This window comes from Octodon degus, unplaced genomic scaffold, assembly GCF_000260255.1.
Source record: "Octodon degus isolate 3935 unplaced genomic scaffold, OctDeg1.0 scaffold00052, whole genome shotgun sequence".
NCBI classification, from domain to species: domain Eukaryota; kingdom Metazoa; phylum Chordata; class Mammalia; order Rodentia; family Octodontidae; genus Octodon; species Octodon degus.
Genome location: NW_004524628.1, coordinates 8053094 through 8072409, shown reverse-complemented (window position 1 = coordinate 8072409; position 19316 = coordinate 8053094). Strand labels below are relative to the sequence as shown.

The 19316-nt window shown below is 44.8% G+C and overlaps 1 protein-coding gene across 9 annotated transcripts in view; it reads right to left on the bottom strand.

Annotated features, from left to right (window-relative positions):
* Positions 1–435: 435 nt before the first annotated feature.
* Il1r1 (interleukin 1 receptor type 1) overlaps positions 436–19316 on the bottom strand; it is a 49539-nt gene continuing 30658 nt past the window's right edge. For 3 of the 9 annotated variants that reach the window (XM_023717456.1, XM_023717457.1, XM_023717458.1), the window contains 9 exons: positions 15085–15319; positions 14787–14976; positions 14012–14183; positions 12299–12364; positions 10535–10652; positions 7571–7725; positions 4717–4860; positions 3624–3791; positions 436–3165 (listed from right to left, as the gene is read on the bottom strand). In XM_023717456.1, the coding sequence (XP_023573224.1) occupies positions 2747–3165; positions 3624–3791; positions 4717–4860; positions 7571–7725; positions 10535–10652; positions 12299–12364; positions 14012–14183; positions 14787–14976; positions 15085–15319 (1667 nt within the window). In that variant the 3' untranslated portion in view covers positions 436–2746. Of the gene's footprint in view, positions 3166–3623; positions 3792–4716; positions 4861–7570; positions 7726–9836; positions 9873–10509; positions 10653–12298; positions 12365–14011; positions 14184–14786; positions 14977–15084; positions 15320–19316 lie in introns of those variants that run through there. The other 6 variants (XM_012515167.2, XM_023717460.1, XM_023717459.1 and 3 more) reach the window with 6 other exon arrangements.

Sequence of the window (19316 nt, the reverse complement as noted above, 5' to 3'; positions counted from 1 at the left end):
CCCCCGCCCACCCACAACCTGCCTCCGGCCCAGCTTGGAGGCTTGGAAGGGTGAGGATCCCAGCGGAGTGGACAGGCAGATAGACAGGCTCCCAGTAGTATTCGACACACGGTGTCACAATTTTATTGGGAAACAAGTACAGTCTGCACAGGTTTTTGGTGTTTTAAGATACAAAAATACTTCACATCTGCTGCAGAATGACACAAACAAGGGTTTTGTTGCGTTTTAATCCTTCATCATTCACCAATACAAACATAACTTATCAAAAATGTCACCTTAAAAATGGCTCAATATTTTTTCTTGTCTTGAAAGTAATTTTTTTTTTTAAGTAGGAGAGAGAAAACACAAGTTCTGCAAAAGTAGTTTGACCACTGACCAGGAAATATTTGGTTCCATCTACAAACTCTTCATCAACTCTTAGGCTTTTAAAAAAAAAACTACGATTAGAAAGTGTGCTATGAAATCCAATTCATGGGCAAAGCATGACAGAGCTTTCAAAGGCAGCTTTATTTGTGCTTTGTAGTTAGGGGATGATAACAACTCGGGAAGTTCACAGGGCCGGAGACGCGGCCTCGTCCTCAGGGTCCCCGAGACGGAGCAGCTCCGTGCTTTCTGCCCGGGACCCTGCACTGGGCCACCCTCCTGATGCTGGCCCCCCCCCCCCCCCCCCCAGCGCCAGGCGCCACGCTCTCTCACGCCTGGCTGGCCCCGCATCCCCATCCATCACTAGTTCTGAGCTTCAAGATTGGCTTGGGCCCGCGCTGTGCATGCCAGGGTGCATTCTGGACGGTCCACTAGTGACCAGGGGCAAAAGCCTTCAGAGCATCTCGTAGGCCATTAGGTCCCGACACAGCCAACCCTACTGGACTTCCAGGGGCATCTGCGGGACGCAGGTGACCTTCAGGCCTTCGTTCCAACAGCAGCTCAAAGCCATCCTCCTCTTCTTCGGAACTGTGAGCCAGGACCAGGGTAAGATAGGCCGGGAGGGGACTGTGGGGACCGGGGGGGGAGGGGACGTGTCTTCCAAGTACACGTGTGCTCACCCACATCATAAAGTCCTAAGAGCATGAAAACAGAAGGCCTGCGCCGGTCACACGATTCCCAGACCTGAGCCTGAGCCCTCTGGTAGGCGGAGCAGGAGCAGGAGCTCCACCCTCCCCACGGCGGCTCCACCTACTCTCAGCACTTGCATCAATTTTTTAAGAAATAATTTATTTCTATGCCCCAAAGCCCAATTTGATTTTCATTTTACTTGGCGAAGAGATAGCTGCCTTTCGGGAAAGAAAGAAGGTGAAAAGGGTCTTCGTAAAACCTAAACATAATTTTCATAAATTCCAACATGGAAAAATTTCAAATTTGTTTCCTACATGAAAACATTCCCGGGCTCTATTGCCACCAGGAAGCTACCATTTCTTCTCACTTGAGCACCGAAGTGCAGGAAAGGGACAGTTAATGACCGGAAGTCAACTACTCAGAGCAGTGAAGGAGAAGCCAGAAAGGAAGGCCCATGCCCTCGGGCCACCAGAACTGAGGTTCTTTGGTTGGTTTGTCACTTTTTTTTTTTTTTTACATAAAATTAGAATACTTTAAAAAAATTAAATACAATTATCAGAAGACATTTTAAACAAACAGGCACTTTAGAAATCTATGTCGTGTGCAAATAGCTCATGGAAGGAAGTAAAGGACAGAGAGAGGTCCCCACTCCCTGCTGCAGCGGGAGCCGCTGGGCAGCATTAGCAGAGGAGCAGGAAGGGCAGAGGGCCCCAGAGGGCGGGCTGCGGGATCCACAGCGCAGGCACAAGCACCCACAAGGTGACTCCTGGCCAGCCAGAGCACACACAAGAGCGCACAGGTGCGGCAGCACCTGGGGCTCACAGGTGGGTGAGGGTGGGTGGGAGAGCTGGGCGGGGCGACACACAGGTGGGTGACCCTGACAGCGGGAGAGCTGCCCCTGGCTTTGAGCAGGGCATACCTCACAAGTGTGTCCACAGGGGCCAGGAGGTGAGAGGTGCCGCATCTAGGGACAGCAGAGGGAGTAAACCCCGACAGAGCTGTCCTTGCAAGGAAACAAGGAACAGAGTAAAACGCGTGAGAAGGAAGGACTGGCTCTTGCTGGTCCCCGGAGGACAGCTGGAAGAGGTGGTCTGACGCCACCACCACCACTTTCAGATCCTCTTTCTTCTGAGGAAAGCCGTAGTGACTTCACCACCGTGGGATCCAGAGAACCCTTTTCACCAAAATGACAACTGTCACCGTAGTACGCACAATCTGGCCTTTGGAAACGGCCTGCAGGATGTGGTCATGGATGGAAAATGCAAAGCATGGGAGTTCTCCAAGAACCCGCTGCCCTCCTCCACTGGCTGGGTCTTGCTCCACCAACAGCGCAGCCCAGGACAGAGCTCTGGGCCGTGACCAGCTAGGTCCCCAGCGTGGCTGGGGACAGCTTCACAAGTCCTCCCACAGAGGGCAGCCAGGCCCTGCACACCTTTGCTTCCAGGCCCCTCTCTTCAGCAGCTCGGGCATCAGGGAGGGCACTGGTTACCCACTAGCAAGGCCCACGCCGCTGCTCCGAATCACGCCGGGCTGCTGCTGTCACCAAGTCCTGCACCCTCACGGATCTGACCGCAGGTGGTAGTGTGGGCCGACTGGACGGGCCATTGCAGGACCACAGAAGCCAGCAGGGCACAGCCTTTCTGCAGCACCATGAGACAAGAGGTACCCAAAGAACCTCCGCTGGCCACTCCAGCTACCCGAGCGGCAAGCGAACTTTGCTCTGCAGTGTGTCCGTGGAGTCCTGTCTGCTGGCCTTGGCCAGCAACTGCTGTGAGGACACAGGGGACAGTGGCAGGGCGGGCATATGGTACCTGATGTTCTTCCAGAACCTGGTCTTTGCAGACTGTGGTCCTGCTCTCAAGTCCCCTGACCAGCGGATGACCCCATGTTTCTGCTTAATAAATTTAATGGACTCTGGCATTTTCTCATAGTCTTGGATTTTGTCCAGCTCAACCAGCACCACCTTAATTCCTTCCTTAATGAGGGCATTGTACATCACAATTTGCTCTTCTGACGAGTGGCCCAGCCAGCTGAAGCCCGCTATGTCTCTCACTAAAATGATGATCAGCCTCCTGCTTTGCCTGATGCTTTCATTCATGACCTCAATTTTATCTGGAAGACATGAAGAACCAAAATTACAACCAATGATCCAAAGTCATTCTGTCCAGAACCAAACCTCCCAAGGTTTTCCCTACCCACTGACGCTACTTTTCTACCTCACTCTGGATCCTACAGGACTTTTGCACGTTCTAGACCAGCCCAACAGCTGGCCCACTAAATCTGCAGACTTTAGAAAACTTTCATGCCAGCTGAAAAGTAGCTATGGAATTCAGTTACTCAATGTGCAAAGCAAATAAAAATACATTCAATTATCAATCTAATGAGCTATAGGAGAAGTGAATTCTTTGCATTTAATAAGTGCTAAAACCATTGTGGGACATCAATGAAGAGATCTGTAAAGCTATGAAACAGTTAGAGCTACTTGCCTCGCTGCAGTCAGTGAGAAGGAATGAACCTAAATTTAGCATTAATTTCCAGCAGGCCTCTTGGTGTCTGCATTGCATACCTACCTTCCCCAACATAGTCATCCCTTCCATAAATGAACAGCTTATATCCGAACTGTTTTTCCAGGACCTCAGGCAAGATTTTAAACACAAAAATATCTGAGCTCGAGGTGGACCCTTCCGTGAGGGTCTTCGGATATAGTACATAAGCATCATAGATCTTTCCACTGGAAGCTAAAGAGAAAATGTATTTACAACAAAGCGTGAAAATGGTAGATTACAGCTAGTATCACAAACACACCTCACATTGAACTATGTAATCTCTTTTGTACAATGGCATGCTTGAAGGAACAATACCAGAACAATTTAACACTTTTTTCAAGCGTTTATCTCCTACAAGTTTTCTATTGACTTTGGCTACAAAGTTGTTCTTGTGGCCTCGCATGGTGGCCAGGTCATATTCAATCGCCAGGGAAGTATCTCCAGCTTCCTCATCTTGTCTTCTTCCCTGGAAGTCTCAGTACCTCAGGCCTGATCCTACTCATTCTTCTCTTCATGCATCACCATGATACTAGAGGTTTTGTCTCATTTAGTTTTTTCAGTTTTGGGAAGTAACCCCAGGACTGAGCTCCATCCCCAGCCCTTTTTATTTACTTTTATTTTGAGACAGGGTCTCCTTCAGTTGCCAAGGCAGGAATGGACTCGTGAACCCCTTGCCTCTCTCTCCCAGCGTGCTGGGATGACGGCCACGTGCAGCCACGCCTGGGTTTTGCAAGGCTTTAGCAGGAGGGAGAGGGAAAGTCTCCCTGACGACCTCATCATTTCTTTCCATCTGAAAGTGGACCCGGGAGCGCCCTCCGCCCTCCACGGCACAGAGCTCAGCCACAGCAAGGACGTCTGTGCCTCTGTCTATCCCCCAACACAGGGCCAGAGAAGAAACCCAGACAGCAGTGACAGTCAGCCTCACCAGCTACGAAGCTGTAATTATGTCAAATAAACCATAATTACATTGGCAATAACTGCTATTGCTGTGCATGTCACTTGTCATTTTAAACCTCTGAAAAAAAAAAAAAAAAAAAAAACCCTGAGTCACCTTCTACATGTCCTAACTATCCTCTCTCCCCAATGAGAAAATACTACAGAGAACATCAAATCATACCTCTTTGGGGGAGAAAATCATAGCAGGAATCTCTATACCAGAGCACGATGTCAACCTTGAAGATTTTATAGATGAAAACTGAGCATATAATTACAAATGTCAACGTGACAAATACTCCAATCAAGTACTTCTGGAAATCAGGGACTAGAGCAGAAAAGAGGCGAGAAATATGAGCACTGAAAAGAATTAAAACTTTGAGCACAGAAAATGTAACATTTTTCATTGCAGGAAAAGCATATCTGGGGTCAGCTTTGTATTTACAATATTGATTCATTCATTACTATCACTAATAAAGGACACTGAGGCACAAAGCAATACAGCATGGGCACTGTATACAACTCAAGTCTTATGTAGTAAAGCCTTCTATTAAGTTTCCACTTAACATAATATGCAAAAACAGAAAATGCTGAGAACCACAGAACAGAGCTCTCCACAGCTTACCAGGAGTCAAAATTATTACTCAAAAGCCACAAACATTCCTTGAGCTAGGAGAGTCAGCTAGGAAAACCCAGGACATGGAAGCGAGCAGCAGGGCTCAGGGGAGCGTCTCCATTCTGCTGGTAGAGCTTCCTGGTCACGTAGTCAGTGGTCAGAGAGGGGAGAGAAGGTGGGTGGGAGGGGAAGAAGCTGCAGAAGAAGCAGACAGAGGAAGCAGAAGGCCAGGACGGACACCGGCACAGGGGAGGAGGATCTAAGAGCTTCGCCACATTATTCTTCCCATCTAGATCTCCGGGCCATCTGGAACTGATGCAGCACAAAGCAGAAATAAGATGTGGCCTTCCGCAGACCGCTGCACAGTGGGCAGCGGGGAGCACTCCCGGCTACAGGCTTCGCCCCTGAAGCTCCCCACGAGAGCACGGTGTCTGGAAGGGGAGTCCTCTAGGTTGGCTGGGCTTTTTTTTTTTTTTTTTTTTTTTTTTTTCCATCTGTGTATTTGGTACAGGATCTCACTATACAGCTCAGAATCATGATGATCCTCCTGTTTTCAGTCTCCCCAGTGCTGGGATTACAGGCGTGGCAGGCGTGTGCCACCATGCCGGTGTGGCACGTGGGACCAGGGATTGAACCCTGGTCCCTGTGCTTGCCAGAGCAGGCCAGCCTGGCTGTTCTGGTGCAGGCCTACTTGTCTAGTCTTGGTCATCTACCTCTTCATACGGCTGTTGCACAACACACAGCCATACGAACACACCCACACTTACGCAGACACCACCGTGATGCCAATGGGAACTTTACGAATCTCCAAGTTCATCAGGGATAACTGACATCCTTACAACAAAGAGTCTTTCAAAATAGGAACACTGTATGTCCTTCCATGTAGACTCTGAAGTATCTCAGTCACTGTTTACACTGTACTAGAGGATTTAAACAGCTAGTGCTAGATTTAGACTTAGAGTTCTGATGATTTTTGTGGCTACTGTAAATATTACTTTAATATTAAATATCTATTTGTATGTGATTGGTATTGAGACACACACAGAAATGATACTATAACAAGATCCTAGTGACCCTATGGAAACTCTTTCCCCATTGTAATAGTTCCTCTCAGGGTCTTTTAGATATTTTTTCAGATCTATATTTATAAATAATGTATTATTAAAGCAGCTACTATATATACATATATATGTGTATATATATATGTGTGTGTATATATATATATATATATATATATGCTAGATATACAGCTCCTTTCTCTTAATTCAATGAGAAGAAAGATTTGTGCTAATAGTGTTTAGACAAGATATCATGTCTACATTTGTACTATGAATAACTACTATGAAGACAACAATATGCAATGTATTAATTATTGTAACTGTCCTACTACCCTGTTTTGAAACTCTCATTGCTATTTCTTTCTCAATAAAATTAATAAAAATTGAGAGAAAACACTCTCTCAGGCTTTCACAGAGAGCACATTGGTCAAGCAATGGCCGTGACTCATCCACATGGCTGACACTGACAAAGGATGTACAATCTGAGGTACAGGATCTCAGGATAAATCCTGAGGGGATTTCACTGACCTTATCAGATCCAAAAGCTACAACTCTTGTTGCATAGGTCCTGCTTTACCTTGGTCTTAACCATCCAGCAGAAAAGTAAAAAAACGAAATATAAGACGTAAAGCCATGCTGTTATGTTGAGCTGTAGGGGACTCAGGTCAACAATTTCTGACATTGCCAGTGAAGCAGAAGACCCAATACTATCATGGGCTACTGGACTCTTTTAGAATATTTTACTGAGTTTACACACCTATAATATTCAAATAACGGAACTTAACAAAAAAAGGGTATACAGATGAATGTCAATTTTGTGTCTGTGTATTCAAAGTGGTTAGGATAGATATATAGTTACATTCTCTTGATGAATAGAGAGATTTGTTCTAATGGTGTTTGTAAATAGGATATCATGTCCGCATCTTGTACAGCAATTAACCACTAGGAAGAATGTATGCAATGTGCTAATTATTGAAACTGTCCTACCAATTTGATTTGAAATTGTCTCGTTGCTATTTGTTTACCAATAAAATTATGGGGAAAAATTAATAAAAATTAAAAAGCAGCTATAGATTCTTTTTAAACATTTCACAAACATTTCAACTCTGTAATTTTATGAATTCACGAAAGCACTAACTTCAGACGTCCTCCTTGTAAAGCAATACATAAGCCTCCCGGGTGATCTTTTACCTAAACACATTCGCTAGGTGTCTACAGCACAGAGGACCCAGGCTGCTCCTACCTCTGGAACAGAATAATTAGTACGATAAATCATGGAACAAATCAAGTCCGTGAACTGAGCTACCACTGTCACATTAAAAAAACAACAACAAAAACTTACAAGTAAATAGTTGGTCGCTTACCTGGCTGTACAAACTGGACATGTGCTACCTCGACACCGCGATCATTCAGGGCCACACAGGTGAACGGATGCAGGTAAAACGGACTTCTGACGTCTGAAATGTTGAGCATCGCGATGATTGTGTCTCTGTATGCGGCGGAAGGATTTTCAAAACTGCTTGAAAGAGATGGCGGCAGAGAAAGTGAATAATTGCATCATTACATCAACTATGAAAAAAGCAAGAATACCTGGGTTATTTCTTGCCCTGTAGCATAAACTGCAGCAGATAATCACCTACGCCAGAGTCAAGCTTAGCAACCAGACTGTCGTACAGCCCAAAGATCATTGTCAGTAACATTCTACAGTAAAGAAATCAAGCTGACATTAGTGACTGCCAAGAGGGACAATGTGGAGGTGTGTGCTCAAGCCTCCAAAGGGTCACTTATTAGACAGAGGAGGCTCTGGTAAGATGGGGAGAAGGCGGGAGCAGGAAGGGCCACCTACAGACTGGAAATGGGAAGTATTCACTTGGCCTGGTTAGTCTTTGCTAGAGTATTTCAACACAAAAAGTAATTCAAGATAATTGTTTCCTTGGCATTTTGCAACATGCATAACTGAATTTGAGAGGAAGTGTTCCAAGCGGCATTGAATTTTTTTAAATATCAATTCGGTTTATTGCTACAGTTTAGATATTATACATAATATCACATTCATCATAGAGAATTTGTACATACATATCTTTTTAAAAAGAATAAAAGTAGTAAAAAAATATCATTTTTAATGCAAATGATATAAAATTTCACTAAATAAAATGATAGGACTTCAAAAATGGCTTCTGTGTTGCATATTGCAGTCTTCAAATTAGTTGTTCAGTTTACTGCATATAAGCATGCAAAATTGGTCAAAAAATTAAAAAGAAGAAAACATCGTAAGCACTGCTCCTTTCAATAGACCAGCAGAAATCAGCAGTACAATTATCCAGGCTACCCTACGGACGCACACGTGTACTTTTCCCTCCTTTTTTCTTTTCTTCTTTCCCTCATCTCAGTTGTCCTTCCCTTTTGAACAGTCTCTTTCCCTTTCACAGTATCTACTGTACCTTTTGGGTTCATTTACTCTTTCAGATTCTTCTTATACAAGGGTAACAGTATGATGTATACAAAGGCAGGTCTGATTTATTTCACTTACGAATATAGTCTCTAGTTGCATCCATTTACCTATAAAATCCTCAAGTCTATCTTTCTATATAGCTGAATAATACTCCATTGTATAAAAATACCACATCTTTTTTATCCATTCCTCAGCTGATAGGTATTTGTGCTGTTTCCAAGATTTAATTATGACAAATTGTGCTGCTATAAACATGGGTGCACATATATCACTGTGGTATGATGTTTTAAGTTCTTCTGGAAAAATACCCAGGAGAGAAATAGCTGAGTTGAATGGGACCTCTAATGGTGCTTAAAAAAAAAAAAAAATGGGGCCGGGGAGATGGCTCAGTAGAATAAGTGCTTGCCTGGAAATCAGGGACCTGAGTTCTAACTCTGGTTCTGCAAAAAAAAAAAAAAAAAAAAAAAAAAAACCTGGCTTTTCACATTCCAAAGATTAAAATTAGATCCATGTCTTCCACTATGCACTAAACTAGTCAAAATGGATTACAGATATAAATATGAAAACAGAAACACTAAACTGCTAGAAGATACAACAGGCAAAACTCTTGAAGACACTGGTATAGCCAAAGACTTTATGAACGAAATCCCAATCACACTGGAACCAAGAATTAGCAACTGGGATCTCATCTTATTTATGAAAAAGCTTTTGTACAGCAAGAGAAATCACCATATGACATAAGAAAAAACTTTGTCAGCTGTTTCTAAGACAAAGGACTACTATCAAGAATATATCAAAAACTCAAAAGGGCCAGCAAGGTAGCTCAGCAGACTAAGTGCCTGCTTTGGCAAGCTCAGAGACCAGGGTTTCATCCCTGGTTCCACATGCCACACCAGCCCCACCCCCAGGATGCGCTAAGAAGGTGACAGAGTCTGGGCGTGGTGGTGCACTCCTGTAATCCCAGCACTGGGGAGGCTGAAAACAGGAGGATCACTAGGAGTCTGAGCTGTGTAGTGAGACCCTATACCAAATACATAAATGAAAATAAATAATTCAAAAAAAAATCAACTCCCGTAAATATAAAGAGCCAGTCCAAAAATGCACATCTAAAATGAGTAGACAGTTCTCAGATGAAGAAGGATGGGGTGGGGATATGGCTCAGTAGAATAAGCACTTGCCTGACAAGCACAAGGACTTGAGTTCAATTCCCGGTTCTGCCAAAAATAAAAAAAATAAAAAAAAAATAAAAAAAAAGAAGCAATGGCCAGTAAATATATGAAAAAAATGTTCAACATCATTCGTCATTCAAGATATGCAAATTAAAGCAACACTGAGATTCCATTTTATTCTAGAAAGAATGGCTATTATAAAAAACTCAACCAACAACCTGTTATTGGGAATGTGAGGAAAAAGGAGCCCTTCTCCACTACTGGTGGGAGTACGGGCTGATGCAAACACTGTGAAAATTAGTTTGGAGATTTCTCAAAAACCTAGGACTAGAGGTTCTATTGGACCCAGCTTCTACCCTTCCTGGCATCTTCCCAAAGGAATAAAAGTATCACAGCGCAGTGATATATGCATACCTGTGTTTACGCTGGCACAGGTGGTAATGGCTACATCTTGGAAATAACCCAAATTTCCCACCAACCAATGAATGGATAAACATGTGGGTTTCCCACATGGTGTGGAATTTGTACCACAGTAACATATTTTTATCTTAAATATATAAGCTCTCTCACAAAACCTGTGCAGCACTTTCAACAGAAATAAAACTGAGCAGCTAAGGGTTAGGAAGAGTGAACTGTCATCGACGCTAAGTACCCAGGTTAAAAAGCCCGACATCCAACTTACTGCTGAAGTCCACTGGCACACTTACTAATAGTAGTCTTCCACCAGGACTGGGTCATCCTCAGCAATCGTGGACCCGTTCCACATCCAGTAGACAGAGTCGATATAGTAGCCCGTGGCATTGCAGATCAACTCTGTCTTGGATCCTGCAAAGCAATGCATCTTTAATCAAAAGATTAATTGATTTTCATGCTGGCCTATCTATATGACTAAATGGCTGGTGAACAAAAGTTCTGGTTGTTAAAAGGTACAAGGAAAGTGAAAAAATGCCCTGAAACTCACCACTGTTAGGAGTTTGCTCATCTCACTCCTTACCTTCTCTGTGCACATAAGCATCTGTCAAGGGGATCTTACTGTCTACTACTTAGAAGTTGCTGTGTATTTGGAACTTCTAGCTCCAAATTTAACGGCCCCCTGTGTGGCTATGTAGGGTTGCACAATACAGACATACTCTAACAGTCTCCCTATTGCAACCAACACAATTTTTTGTGATTTTTTTTCATTACCATGATTAATGTTAAAAAGAACACCCTTGCTATTTATCAGGGTGTGTTTGTACACGTGCTCCAGGATGACAGTGAGTAAAAATCTGGCAGCAGGGCCGAATCAAAGGCGAAACGGTCCTTAAAGCCAAGCCTTCGTCACGGGAGGCTGCCCCCGTTTGCTTACTCCAAGAGTGTACGCCCCAAACCTCGCCACGGCCAGCGCTTCTGGTGAGTCACTGCCAACCGAGAGGAGAAAACAAGCTACTTAAATTTTCACCTGTATTTCTTTTTTAGAAATAAAAAATATAGTTCATCGCATTGAACAGCACGCAAGGCGCACGTCCTACCTCTGAACCGTACTGCTCACCTGAACTCAAGGCAAGCCAGCCTCTCCTCACCAGCATTGCGCTTCTCGGCCTCGCCTTTAGCAAGTGCTCCTCCGGGCCCAGCAGGCGGCCCCATTCGCGCCGCGCCCTGACAGACCTCGGGCCAGCTCTCCTCTCAAGGGTGAACCAATGGGCAAAAACTGCTCCCAATACTTCTCCAAAGAGATGCTTTTGGTTTATTTTAGTTTATGAAAGTTTTGACACAGATCTTTCTTCCTTTTCGTTACTTACATTTTTTTCCTACTTTATCTCTTCACTACATTTTTTTTCTAAAATAACTTTTATTAGAAACATTTTATTTTAAGTGAATAGTACGTTCATTGTTTTACTTTTCATTCTTTAACCAGAATACGATTGGCCATAATCAGAGGAAAAGCATTCATTTAATGTTTTTATCCAAATGCTTGACCATTTCAGAACCAATGATTGACAACTTTTCTCTCACTAGACTATAAGGCTGCCTTTATCATAAATTATATTCTCCTTTATTCTGAACTTTCTCCACTGATCTGAGTGTGTGAACCTATGCCAAGAATGCCATACTCTTTCATTTCACTAACGTTTTAGAATATTCATATCATTTTGAGCTCTTACTAGTATTATTTCAATGGATGTCATCATTTAATTCTGCCAAGTGAATTTCTGATCACTTGCCAATTTTTAAGTCCATTCCCATTTTTTAATCACAATCCTGTTGAACCTATAAATGAATTTTGCTCACAAGTTCTAACCATGGTTAGATTTCTGTCATAAGAAGTAAGAAAATCTAAACATTAAAAAATTTAAGATACAACTACTGCCACCATTAATCTCTGTGTAGATATGTTCAGAAAGTGGCTTAGGGTACATGTAGTACGGGTCCTGCTGCTCACTACTCAGGTCAAAAGAATGACTTCAGCTTTGCACGCTGAGTTCACTCACCCAGCTTCACCTCCACGGTCTCATTCTTGGGGGCCAGAATCACAGGCTTGTTGGGCTTGATTTCCTCTGAAATACAAACACCCACTTGTGCTCAGCCTCTTGCAAATCAGGACTGCAAGGACAGCGACCCCTAGCGAAACTCAGTCCGGGGCTCTGACCACAGGGTCGCTCCGCTGCTCTGAGAATCTGCAGCAGGAGACTAGACAGAAGGAGAAGGAAGGAGCTGGCACAGGCGACAGCGCGCAGTGGGCACACAGTGTAGAGCTGGGCCTTCCAACCTGGTGGGTGTGATGCTACAGCACACATTCACAAGCGCGCTCACACACACACGCACGCACACACACACCTCCAGGATACTCTGTGAAGTCAGGAAGGTAACTAGCTGTGGTAGATCCAGTCTGTGCCAGACCTCCCTGGATTGAGTAACCCTGGATTTAGTGACCCAGTGATGAAATAGATGGTATCGCTGGCAAATGCCAAGCACTCTGACGTCATTTACTAAAATAGACAAAAGATTACCAGGAGCCCCAGAGGTTAATCCCAGTCTTACTTACAGGAAGGTCAGCCTCAAGGGTTGACCCGTGGCTGAGAGGAAAATACGAGAAATAAGGAGGTTGGAGGCCCAGTCAAAAAAGAAACAAACGTAAGGGCGGGCTGCTATGTTTTTCCCTTCCTAATCCATACCTAGAACAGGTCCTGGCACACAAAAGTGCTTACTAAACGTATTTTTAAATCTAAGAACAAACAAAAAGCACTCAATATCTTAGAGGTCAGCTCGAGGGAGAAAACAAAATATTCCTTTACTTTTAAGCATATTCATTTCTAAAAGTTGGACTCAAAAAAGGAGATAGAGAGGTCAAATTGAATTGATCTTAAGAATCTGCCAGCGCCCCAATCTCCCTAGGGTTTCACCTCCTTGTCCGGTGACTGGGTCTCAGGAGGAAGAAACCAGCGCGACGCCGTGACTGGGTAGCTGCCGCAGGCCTGGAGGCGCCGGGCTGCAAAGGCCACCGGAAGCTGGGAGCGCTGACGCTTGTAAGCGCAAAGCAGGGCATTCACATTTATGCATTAAAATTGATCACCGAAAAATAAATAACCATGGCACTGGGAAAACGCAGCAGGGTGGTGTGTATGTTCTGGATCGGCCAGGGACGGCCCCAATTTAAACACGCTCTCCTGGCATAATTATAGCAGACAGACCTTCTACTTGCAAGAGAAGTTCTAGTTCGATAAACTCTTCCTACGCTATTCAAAGCTGACATTTACAGATAGGTTAAATTTATTTACAGATAGGTTAAATATTCTGCCCAACCCAGACACTCTGCCGAGGTGCATTTTGCTTCATTCTGCTATAAATAGTCTTCAGCATGAAACATAGTTAATGCCAAATTGAAAATCTTGGCAAAGTTAAGAACCGTCATCGCGGCACCACACGCCGCGCTGGCCACCGAGACCGAGTGTGGTGGCGCTCGCCTGTAACCCAGCGCTGGGGAGGCTGAGACAGGAGGATCACTATGAGCCCGGGCTGCGTAGCGAGACCCTGCACTAAACACATCAAAAAGCATGCTCGTACAGCTCCGAGTGGCCCGGCTCGGCCCCAGGCCCGCAGCCTCAGCGCCTGGCCTGCTCAAGCCAGCGGACCACGGAAGCCACCGCGGAGTCGGGGTCTCGGGCCGCTCCAGATGGAGCTCCTCGCGCGGAGCCAGGACTCACCGAGCGGCAGGAACTCTATCACGCGCGAGATCCGATACTCCCTGCCCAGGTGCGTGTAGGCCGCGAGGCAGGTGTAGTTCCCGCGGTGCTCCGGGGCCACGTTCTTCACCAGCAGCGTGTTCTGGAAGCCCACGAACGGCGCCTCGTCGTCGAGAAGTAACGGTTTGCAGTCCTAGCGCGCGGGAGAGAGGCTCAGGAAGGGGGCCCGTGCGCCGCCCTCGGCCACCCACCAGCAAATTCGAATTTTTAAAAAGTGATCAAGGGGCCGGGGAGATGGCTCAGTGGAATAAGCGCTTCCCTGGCAAGTGCAAGGGCCTGAGTTCAATCCCCGGTTCCGCAAAAAAAAAAAAAAAAAAAAAAGTGATCAAAAATATTCCTTGAATAAAATACGTTTGAATGTTATATTTAGCTCCTGGGTTACTGACGCCTTGTGCTAGGAAGGGCAGTGAGGACAAGGTCATGCTTCAAGAAGAGCAAGGCAGTGGGAAAAGACTTTTTGTTGTTGTTTTGTTTTTTGGTGGAACCCGGGATTGAACTCGGGCCCTTGAGCTTGCCAGGCAAGCTCTTCTTCTACCGAGCTATCTCCCCAGCCCCGGGAACAGATGTTTTGACACTAGCATCTCAGCAGTGCAGCTATTCAGAAGTGCGATTTCTCTTCTTCGTTGCCACGAGTTACATTTCATCATCTAACCCCTGGATGATCCCCACTTAAGTTCTAATATAGAACGCTATTTTATTGGCTTGGAAAATTATACTAGATTTAAGATACAATTACCTTATACCACTCCACTTTGGGGTACTCATTATTTTCATCTTTGAAAGAATCTAAGTAGGGGCACACCAGCCTTCCGTCTCCCGCAATGTGCAGCTTCTGTATAACTGTGGCTTGTCTGTTGTAACACAAGTCAGGCTCGGTCTCCACAAAACGTGCAGTTATTTTACGTTGGACACAGAAAGTCGAATTTCTAAAAGAAAACGAAATGGAAAATTTAAAGATTATTCGAAGGTTTTTCTGCCTTCCATTTCTATGGGTACTTAGAACGTGTGGGTATGACATATTCATCTCTCCTTACCTCACGGTGCAGTAATAATGTCCCGAGTCCTCTACCTTAGCAGGGACAAGCCACAGCTTTCCTTTCTGCTGACTGACCCTGCAGTTAGGATCCGTAGATACAGGCGTCTTGCCATCGTTTTCATACCAAATCACAGGACCTATGTTTTCGCTCTCGTGAAGGTTGCAGGTGCTAACAGCAATTTCGTTGGCCAGTAAAGTTAAAGTGATGTGTTCTTCACGCTCAACACATTTATCTTTAAGGGGCAAAAAGGAAAGCAATTTCTGTAAAATGTTTTCAATGCTTCTTAATCTAACATCTGAATATATATACTTAAATCTATGATTAAATATGTTGGTTCATGCTATACATATGTAAAAGCTTTATAGAAGTGTTATAAAGAGCAACATCAGTCCGGGAACATAGCTCAACAGCATAAGCACCTGCCTGGCAAGCACAGGGTCCTGAGTTTGATCCCTGGTACCAAAAAAAAAAAAAAAAAATTATTGTATTCAGTACAGGGTCTACAGGGTCTCACTACATAGATTGGACTCATAGTGATCCTCCTGTTTTCAGCTTCCCAGGCACTGGGATTACAGGCGCATGCCACCACACCCAGTTTCAATCACTGCTCAGACCCATGCCCCAGGGGTGGGTCTCACACAGCTTATTGTGCTGGGGATCAAACCCCCAGCCCCGGTGCTCTGCCCAATTTTTTAAAATAATACAAAATAAAGAGCAACATCTTGGGAGTCTGGAAAATTCACTTCCAGTTCAGTTGTGCTGTCCATGAGCTGTATCCCTGGGTGACTCACTTAATCCCTTACCCTCTCTTTTTCCCTCTTTGTTCATACAAACAGGATTAATACAGAAAGAAAGGCATGCACTTCCAAGTACGATGGACAATGAGAACCAGATTCACCCCACCTGAGCAGCTAACACAGTCACAACTCAGTGTTGTCAAAAACACTGAGCATGAAGGAACAAAGGACAGACATCTCAGGGAGACAGCAGGAGGGCCCAGCACATGTCCTACTACGCGCTGGCTGCCCAGCCACGGCACTGCGAGGAGAAACAGGCAGAGTCCAGTGTCCAGCTTAGTGCGACTCAGCTGGGGACAGGAAGGGCTGGCAAGGTGGAGTGCCCACACGGCTAGCTGTGAACCTCTAGGGCAGGCTTGTAGCTACACGGAGATTCCTGGGGTTTTCAGCTGAGTTTCACTCAGTGGAAGAAAACCACCCAGCGCTGGGGTGCAAACTGCACGAGGATGAGAAGAAATGACACTTAGAATGCCCAGAACGCAGTAACAGCTGCTGTTCCCGACAGCCTGCGAGAGCCTCCTCAGTGCGGGTGCGGCACGGGGAGGACCCAGCAAGGTTCTGCCTGGGAGCCCGCACCGTGGCCTGAAAAATGCTGGCCAAAAGGAATCTCTCCCGCTCTCAATTGTGGGTGCTGGGTATTTTGTCTTCATGAGAAAGTGACTAAGACTCCCAGTATTACAATAACAACAAAAAGAAAAGAAAAAGAAAGAAAAAAGACTGGTGGGGGATTTTTGTGAGGTTTTTTGTTTGTTTGTTTGTTTGTTTGTTTTTTCAAAATAAAAGGCTTGCAGCAATCACAAGAACATTTATTTGTTTTATTTTTTTGGAGGAACCGGGGATTGAACTCAGACCCTTGCGCTTGCCAGGGAAGTGCTTATTCCACTGAGCCATCTCCCTGGCCCACAAAACATTTATTTTTTGAAAACCAAACAAAATCTGCTGAGTCACAGCAGAACAGCAGGGTGAATGGGTTTTTCCTTCAACTCTCCCCATGCCCCATATGGAGGCATGCGAGCCACAAGCTTAGCAGGCAGAGGGCCGACGAGGGCTGAGGCTGCTCAGCAAGCCTCCTTCCTGGGCACTACATTCCTGAACCTGACTGGTAGCTTCTGGAAGTGACAGTCTCCAAACTCTTACTGACCTGACTCAGAGCCACACAGAAAAAGCCCATCCACACGGCCCGAGCCACAGTCCATAGCGGCCTTGAGAACTCGTGCACTGTCCTGGAGCCCGCAGGGCTGGTCTCCCCAGCAGGACAGCAGTGCAGGCCCCGTCTCTGGCATCTAAAAACCCCGAGGTACCGCCCAATGGGAAGGCAGACATGTCCGCAGCCCAAATGCCTCAAATACTCGCAGCCTCCCGGCAGGGGACACAAAACTGAGTAATCCGAGGAAAGCTCTGGGTGATCAGGAGCTGACCTCTCAAGTAACCCAGCAGTGACTTCAGGGGCGACACAGTGACGGAAACAAGGGCTACACAGAGCAGCCCAGGCAAACAGTGACATCAGCGATCAAAGAACAGCAGAAACACAGCAACTGAAAAATCAACAATAACAACAACGCTTGAGTGTGGAGAGAAGGAAATGTGACTCCTAAGGTCAAACTTTATTCCGCCTAAAACATTCAGTTGTCCACAAAATATTCAAAACATAAAGAGAAATAGGGAGGTATGGCCCATACATAAAGGCTACCAACAGAAATTGGTCTAGAGGAAGACTTAAATGACTATTAAAAATATGTCCTAACTACTAAAAAAAAAAAAAAAAACCCTGAAGAATTAATGACTCATTAAGGAGAGTACCAATGAAGAGGGCAAAAATCACCAGAGAACCAATTAGAAATTTAGAAATTCTGGGGCTGGGGAGATAGCTCAGGAGAATAAGCACTTGCCTGGCAAGCGCAAGGGCCTGAGTTCAATCCCTGGTTCCACAAAAAAAGAAAAAGAAAAAGAAATTTAGAAATTCTGGAATAGAAAAGTCCGATAACTAAAGTGAAAATTTCACTAAAGGAGCTCAGCAGATGTGAGGTGGAGAAGAAAGTTCTGGTGGTACTGAGGATGGGTTTATTAAAAGGCTACCAATCTTAAAAGAACACAAAGCAGAGACTTGAGGGGGCTCACAGTCTACCAGTAGATAAAGATACAGAATGGGAGTCCCCAGGGGTAGGGGACAGAGAGACAGAGACAGAGAGACAGAGACACAGAGAGAGAGAGAGAGCAGGAGGGAGGAAGAGAGGGAGGGAGAGGGAGAGGGAGAGGGAGAGAGAGAGAGGGAGAGGGAGAGGGAGAGAGGGAGAGGGAGAGGGAGAGAGAGAGAGAGAGAGGGAGAGGGAGAGGGGGAGAGGGAGAGGGAGAGGGAGAGAGAGAGAGGGAGAGGGAGAGGGAGAGAGGGAGAGGGAGAGGGAGAGGGAGAGGGAGAGGGAGAGAATGAATCAGTACCTGAAGAAATCATGCTCAAAAATTCCCCATATTTGATGAAGACATTAATCTACCCATCCAAGAAGCTCAAAGAACTGCAAGTGAGATAAACTAAAGGAAACACACCTGTAGGCACAACATAGTAAAGTTACAGAAAGACAGAGTCTGAAACAGCAAGTGCTAAGTGTCTCGTGACATTGTGGGTCTTCAGTAGAGTTGACACTAGGCTCTCAGAACCCAGACCAGAGGCGATGGGGGCACACATTGACCACGGTGAAAGTGGACACTCAACAAAGAACTCTGTAAGTGGCAAAACTATCCAAAAATGAAGATGAAATAAAGACAGATAAATCACAACTAAGACAATTCTTCATAATTACACCAGCTCTACCAAAAGATAAACTGACTGGAGAGTCCTTTAAGTTGAAATAAAAGAATCTAAGTCAGGCAGAGTGGCACAGTCTGCAGTACTAGAATTTGGGAGGCTGAGGCAGGATGATCACTACAAGTCTGAGGCTAGCCTGGGCTAAATAGTGCATTGCAGACCAGCCTGAACTATGATATCCTGTCTCACAAAGCCCAAGAAAGGGATGGAGAATAAAAGAATCGAGACAATAACTCAAATCCACATAAATAAATAGCATAAGTAAACAAAACCATGTAAGTGACTATTCTACAATACATAGGTAGTTTTTGCATGTATCTTCTTTTTCAGTTAGTTTTTAAAACTGCATAAAAATGATTATAAGTCAATAAACAGGAATGTGAGGACTAAATGTTAAAATTGCAAAACCCAAGAAGAAAACATGAAAATTTTTGTGGCCTAGGATCAGACAAAAAAGTTTAGAAATAATACCAAGAACACAATCCAAACAGGAAATGAAAAAATCATTAGACTTCATAACAAGTCTATCTTTTTATCTATTTTTTCCCATAATTTTATTGATAAACAAATAGCAATAAGACAGTTTCAAATCAAATTGGTAGGACAGTTTCAATAATTAACACATTGCATAC